Consider the following 6,596-nt stretch of genomic DNA (forward strand, 5'->3'; position numbering starts at 1 on the left):
TTTTCTGGGGCCGTTCCCACGGCATATGGAGATTCCCAGGCTAGGGGTCTAAATCAGAGCCGATGCTGCCGGCCTACTCCAGAGCCACAGCAACGTGGGATCGACCTACACCACAGCTCATGGCAACGCTGGATCCTTAACCCACTGAGCAAGGCCAGGGATCGAACCTGCAACCTCATGGTTCCTAGTTGGATTTGTTAACCACTGCACCACTACAGGAACTCCCTAAGACTATTTTTAAGACTGCTATAGTAGGTTGGGTGTCAGATCTCTGATGATTTAATTATACACAGTTCATTTGGGGATCTTTTTCCAGAAACTTTAACGCCAAAATCACCTTTGCATTGTCAATTCCTCTTTCGGTTTATCTCTTAGCACTCCTCCCACAGCTCCTTCATTCCTAGTGAAAGCTCTTAGGAGAGCAGAAAGGGAGGGGAACTGATTTTCCAAAATTAAAGATGAAGACCTTCGCTTAAGGCTGTAGCTCAACCTTCTAGTCTCCAGAGGGCAGTGTGGATACGTTTGCCCCAGGTTCACTGCTAGCCAATGACAAGATTTAACTTCGGGGCCAAATGATAAAAGGGTAATAGCAAACAATGTTCTATTATGCCCTTTACTCTGAGATTATGAGCACTTACAATGTTCCCCTATTTTGGGGTGTTAAAATGTCATTTCTCTTATTAAGTAACGATTTTTTAAAAATTGACCACTAAGCAAAAAAAAGAAAAAAGATGGCTATTCAGGGTTGGTTCTATAATCTGGGGAGAAATTAAACTAGTCTGAAGAATCTCTTTGAATTGTCATGTAGACCCCATTTCTGCTCTCGTTCCTGGATATAAGAGAATTGAGCACTTGCTCTTGTTTCCTCTAAAATACAAACAGGGCGGGAGTTCCCGTCGTGGCTCAGCGGGAACGTATCCTTGAGGGGGCAGGTTCAATCCCTGGCCTCGGCAGTGGGTTAAGGAGTCTACGTTGCGGTGAGCTGTGGTGTAGGCCAGCGGCTACAGCTCCGATTCCACCACTAGCCTGGGAACCTCCATAGGCCGCGGATGAGGCCCTAGAAAGACAAAAGACAAAAAAAAAAAAAAAAAAACACAGGGCTGTTGCAGTTGCAACACAGACGTTTGTCAAAAACAAGATAAGAGGCGGAGCTCACTACCCCCCCGGGAGGCGGAGCTCACTACCCCCCCCCCGGGAGAAAGCCGTCTGAATCCCGAGGCCTCTAATGAAAGCACTTGTGTCTCAGATAGCAGGGAGGGGTAGGGACATCCCTCAGCCCAACCTCTGGGCGTCCTCATCACTTTGCACTGCCCCGAATTCCGGATGTCATGACAGTCCCATTCCTTCTCCGGCGGGGTAGAAGCAAAAACTTACCGTTCTAGTTCCGAGCCCAGGTGGCACCCCCGCCTGCCTCGGCCTCCAGGAGGCGGGGCACAGCAGCAGGGAGGCGGTCTATGGCCCGCCAATGACTTGGGGACGAGCAGAGGGGCGAGAGTGGTCCTTTACTCCAGCCCAACGTCACGGCGCAAGCCCCGCCCCCTCGCCGACTGCGGCTGGGCGCTGAGCGGGTGAAAGAACCACGGTGCGGACGGCGAACCCGGTAAGGAACCTGGGGCCGGGAGGAGGCAGGACTAGTAACCTGGGCAGGGGCGGCGCGGGGTCGGGGGTGGTGTTGGTCCTCAGGGGTGCTCCGAATCCCAAGGACAACAAAACTGCTAGTCCCCGCCTCCACTACCGCTAGCCGAGTGCTCCTGGGGCCGCGGGGTGTTGCTACTAGACACTCCTGGGCCAGCTGTTGGGCGACATGGAACCGGGTGCTTGTGTCTTGGTGCTGAACACATCCATATTCTACCAAATTTTTCCTCTGGGGAGTGACTGGCGACTACCCGCACAAGGCGGTGCCATCTGTTTAGCGGCAGACTGCCTCTCCCAAACCTGGGATACTGGGCTGACCGAGTCTGCCTGCAAGTCAGTCCTACCTATGCAGCTCCAGTCTGCTTTTAGTAGGCTGCTGGGATTGAGGAAAGGTGGCAGGGAGAGTGAGGGTTCTAAGGCCCAGGAGTAAAATGCAGACTCCACTCCTATTTCTAGCTTCCTCCCAGTGTCTCTGCCAGCACCCCTCTTTAGCATCTCATCAGCAATTCTGACTCTTCTCACCCCTCCCCGCTTTGGCCCTCCTGGGGTCAGTGATCTGCTCAGTGCTTTAAGGAAGAAACTGCGCAAGCCAGCGCAGAAAAATTACCTTCTTCCGTCTCTAGCCCGTCCCCTGACACCCTGGACATTAACTCCTCGATTTGCTGAGCTCACTGGAATGGCCAGACCAGGTAGGGGTGGGAACCCCCGGTTGGGGCCCAGTTCCCAGCCAGGTTCAGTTTTTATTTTTTTAGGGTGGGTGGAGGGAGAGGAGGGAAAGGCCTTCAATGACAGTGTTATTACTTGTTGGCTCATCACAGCAGTTCTGCTAGGTAGATCTCATTTGACAGATGAGGACACAAGTTCAGAGAGGCTTGGTATCTTGCCCAGGAACAGGGCTGGTCAATGGCAGGGCTAGTTTCACAAACACAAAGCGTTTTGACTCCAAAATCCAAGCTCCTCACCCCATCAGGCTGCCACTATCTTTTTCACCTTTTTGTGTCTAAGTCAGTATACCCCTCAGTTGTCCTCTGCTGAATTTAGAAATAATGAACAGGCAAACTAAGCCTCTGCCTTTTAGGCCTTTGGCCCCCATTGTTCTCTGTAGTGGACAAAGTAGAGAGTGGAGGGCGGGAGATAGGTAATTCTAGGAGACCCCCTCCCACCCCCTTATTCCTTTCCATCCTGTCAGCATAGTCTGTCTCCAAAGTTCTCCAGGTTTTCTAAAGGACCCATTTGGACCTTCACTCCCATTCTTTGGTCTCAATACCACAGAAAAAGTTTCCCCATTTGTCCAGAGAGCTCCTGGCTGATTTCTGTCCTCCCACCCATTCCCACAAGCTGCCCTAATCTCATCACCTCCCAGGACTCCCTGTCTATCCTGGAATCTTCCTCCTATCCCAGGTGTGCTACAATGCTGCTGCTGCGCAAAGTTGTGCTTCCAGGAATCCAGCAGGCCTGCAGGTAGGCCTTCCAGTTTCATATCTTCTACCCACTGTACTTTTATGACTCTTATCTGCCAGATAAGATCATTGAGATAGTGACCTGGGAGGAAAGGGAAAGCCACATCCCACATGTCCCACCCATCCCTGAGAAACTAAGTCCTAACCAAAGGAACCAATGGCTAACCTGGGAGAGGTTCACCCCGGGCCTTCTCTGGCCCTTTTTTTTTTTTTTTTTTCATCTTTTTGCTATTTCTTGGGCCGCTCCCGTGGCATACGGAGGTTCCCAGGCTAGGGGTCGAATCGGAGCTGCAGCCACCAGCCTACGCCAGAGCCACAGCCACACGGGATCCGAGCTGCGTCTGCAACCTACACCACAGCTCATGGCAACGCCGGATCATTAACCCACTGAGCAAGGGCAGGGACCGAACCCGCAACCTCATGGTTCCTAGTCGGATTCATTAACCACTGCGCCACGACGGGAACTCCCTGGCCCTTTCTTATGATGAGAAGTGTGCTACTAAGAAGGCCTCTCTCTCTTCCAGACTCAAGTCCACCCCCTCGAGGCTCTGCATTCAGGCCTGCTCTACAAATGATTCATTTCAGCCCCAGCACCACATCCTCGCCTTCTCTGGTGATCACTCCAGCACCAAGGGATGGAGAGTCATGGGGACGCTGCTAGGCCTCGGTGCAGTGTTGGCCTATCATGACTACCAGTGCAAGGTAAGGGAAGGAAGGAACTTCACTGTCAGAACAAAGGGGCCCTAGTGAGCTCCCAGGCAACACAGCCTTTACCACAGAACCCATGGTGACCCTGCCTTCATGCACAGTAGAGATGGATTCTGTTGCCTCCATTCCCCAGTGACCCCAATTTTGTAGGTTAGGTCAAGGTGAGCTGGAGTGATGTCTTCTTAACATTTGGTTCCCTTTTGCCTCACCTCCACCCTGCCTGCAGGCTGCTCAGGAGCCACCACGCATATACACGAGGGAGGAAGTGAGATCCCACAGCAGCCCTGAGACTGGGATTTGGGTGACTTTGGGCTCTGAGGTCTTTGATGTCACAGAATTTGTGGACCTACACCCAGGGGGGCCATCAAAGCTGATGCTAGCAGCTGGGGGTCCTCTAGAGCCCTTCTGGGCCCTCTATGCTGTTCACGACCAGCCCCACGTGCGAGAGATACTGGCTCAGTACAAGATTGGGGAACTGAGCCCTGAAGACAAGGCACCCTCCACCTCGAAGACCTCTGACCCTTATGCTAATGATCCTATACGTCACCCAGCCCTGAAGGTTAACAGCCAGCGCCCTTTTAATGCAGAACCTCCCCCTGAGCTGCTGACAGAAAACTACATCACACCCAACCCGATCTTCTTCACTCGGAATCACTTGCCTGTGCCTAACCTGGACCCAGACACCTATCGCCTGCATGTAGTAGGGCCACCTGGGGGTCAGTCACTGTACCTATCCCTGGATGACTTGTACCAGTTCCCCAAGCATGAGATCACAGTCACTTTGCAGTGTGCTGGCAACCGGCGCTCTGAGATGACTCGGTTCAAAGAAGTAAGAGGTCTGGAGTGGAATACAGGGGCCATTAGCACTGCATGCTGGGCTGGGGCACGGCTCTGTGATGTGTTAGCCCAGGCTGGTCACCAACTCTCTGAAGCTGAGGCCCATGTCTGCTTTGAGGGATTGGACTCAGACCCCACAGGGACTGCTTATGGAGCATCCATCCCTCTGGCTCGGGCCATGGACCCTGAAGCTGAGGTCCTGCTGGCATATGAGATGAATGGACAGCCTCTGCCTCGTGACCATGGCTTCCCTGTGCGGGTGGTGGTTCCTGGCATAGTGGGTGCTCGCCATGTCAAATGGCTGGGCAAAGTCAGCGTGGAACCAGAGGAAAGTCACAGCCACTGGCAGCGGCGGGATTACAAAGGCTTCTCTCCATCTGTGGACTGGGACACTGTAGATTTTGACTCGGCTCCATCTATTCAGGAACTTCCTGTCCAGTCAGCCATCACACAGCCCAAAGACGGGGAGACAATAGAGTCAAGGGAGGTGACTATCAAGGGCTATGCATGGAGTGGTGGAGGAAGAGCTGTGGTCAGGGTGGATGTGTCTCTGGATGGGGGCCTAACCTGGCAGGCAGCTGAGCTGGATGGAGAAGAACAGCGTCCCCGAAAAGCCTGGGCCTGGCGGCTATGGCAGCTGCAAGCCCCTGTGCCAGCTGGGAAAAAGGAACTGAATATTATTTGTAAGGCTGTAGATGACAGCTACAATGTGCAGCCAGACACAGTGGCCCCAATCTGGAACCTCCGAGGCGTGCTCAGCAATGCTTGGCACCGCATCCACGTCCATGTCGCCCCATGAGAAAGTGAATTGGAATCATCTGCGCTCCAGAACCACCTTCTTAACATCCAGCCTTTGGCCTCATTACCACAGAAAAAGCTTTCCCTCCACCTCTCCATGTTTTGGATCACAACCCTGACGATGCCTTTGTAAGCCATAGGCAGGTAGACACATCACACATTTCCGCTCAAGCAACCAACCCTCTTTGATACTATGTCACATACCCCTTCTGGCCAGTGGCCCAGTACCGGGAGGTGAGAGCTACTGGAGAAAAGGGCTAGGAGTAGGAAAAGTAATTTTGGAAATAGCGCTAATTACTAACCCTATCTTCATTTCTAATGACTGTCACCACCGAGGCCTTGTTTTGCTTTTCTTCTTGGATTCTTCACTGCATATGTGAGGGTACGTGTAAGAAAAGTGTATGTGCAACTTTTTACTGCCTCCCTAGGTTCCCAGGGGTAATGACGGTTCCACTTTTCTAAATACATCAATAAAATACCTGTTTAAGACCACCAATCTGAAAAAGCAAAAAACTGACTTTGGGGACCTCTTGAGGCTGAGAAGTGAGCAAATTGCAGGAGGGAGGTACACTAGTGCTGGGATATCTAGTGAGATAACCCCAAACAAACAAAAGGTGGGGGGGGGAGGAAGCAGGTGCAGGGAAGTTAAGAAGCAGGGTTTCCTTCACTAAGGTCTGTCAGTATTGGCAGAGCTGCTAAGATGAATGACCTCAGCATACTGCCCAAGAAGAAATTTTTTAATATCTGACATGTTTAAGCCCCTCCTCCTACAATTCCTACATCTTTGGCAGGAAAAGGCAAAGAATGCTAAGAGGTTAAAAATCAATATTGTCTTAGGAGAGGCCAAGGCAAAACTTGGCACTAGCTGCAGATGTGCCAGGCAATCAGGGCGTCCAATGTGGCCTAGTTTGCAAAAGAGATGCAGATGAAGGGGCAGTGTTTCGAGTTACCCTCTGCCAACGACCGACCGCGCCTTCAGGACTTGAATCTTTCGGCGCTCGGCTACTCTCCCCTAGCTCTTCTCTCTCCAGCTGTCTCCCCAGCTTGGGGGCGCTCGGTGTTCGGCCACGACGCCTGTCGCCTGGTAGTGGGACCGGAAGTTGTTCGGGGGAGGGGGGACTGCTTGCTGGGGGGGGTTTATGGGGGGGGGGGCTCGTC

General features: G+C 52.5%; 1 protein-coding gene across 8 annotated transcripts; it reads left to right on the plus strand.

Annotated features, from left to right (window-relative positions):
• The first annotated feature begins 1,210 nt into the window (after positions 1–1,210).
• Positions 1,211–5,934, plus strand: SUOX (sulfite oxidase). 8 transcript variants are annotated; one of them, XM_047786879.1, is made up of 5 exons: positions 1,211–1,600; positions 2,259–2,324; positions 2,974–3,096; positions 3,620–3,797; positions 4,030–5,934. In XM_047786879.1, the coding sequence occupies exons 3-5, from the start codon at positions 3,047–3,049 to the stop codon at positions 5,437–5,439; spliced, it is 1,638 nt and encodes a 545-aa protein (XP_047642835.1). In that variant the 5' UTR covers positions 1,211–1,600; positions 2,259–2,324; positions 2,974–3,046; the 3' UTR covers positions 5,440–5,934. The 8 variants fall into 8 exon arrangements, with proteins under 8 accessions (XP_047642835.1, XP_047642837.1, XP_047642839.1 ...); XM_047786881.1 differs by having other exon boundaries at positions 2,999–3,096; XM_047786883.1 differs by having other exon boundaries at positions 3,037–3,096.
• The last annotated feature ends 662 nt before the right edge of the window (positions 5,935–6,596 follow it).

Source organism: Phacochoerus africanus, chromosome 7 (assembly GCF_016906955.1).
Source record: "Phacochoerus africanus isolate WHEZ1 chromosome 7, ROS_Pafr_v1, whole genome shotgun sequence".
In the NCBI taxonomy this organism is placed as follows: Eukaryota; Metazoa; Chordata; class Mammalia; order Artiodactyla; family Suidae; genus Phacochoerus; species Phacochoerus africanus.

Excerpts from the sequence above, each read along its gene's own strand:
- SUOX (XM_047786879.1), top strand. The coding sequence starts at position 3,047 with ATGCTGCTGCTGCGCAAAGTTGTGCTTCCAGGAATCCAGCAGGCCTGC. Across the intron at positions 3,097-3,619 it reads GGAATCCAGCAGGCCTGCAG|ACTCAAGTCCACCCCCTCGA; the intron begins GTAGGCCTTCCA and ends TCTCTCTTCCAG. Across the intron at positions 3,798-4,029 it reads ATCATGACTACCAGTGCAAG|GCTGCTCAGGAGCCACCACG; the intron begins GTAAGGGAAGGA and ends CCCTGCCTGCAG.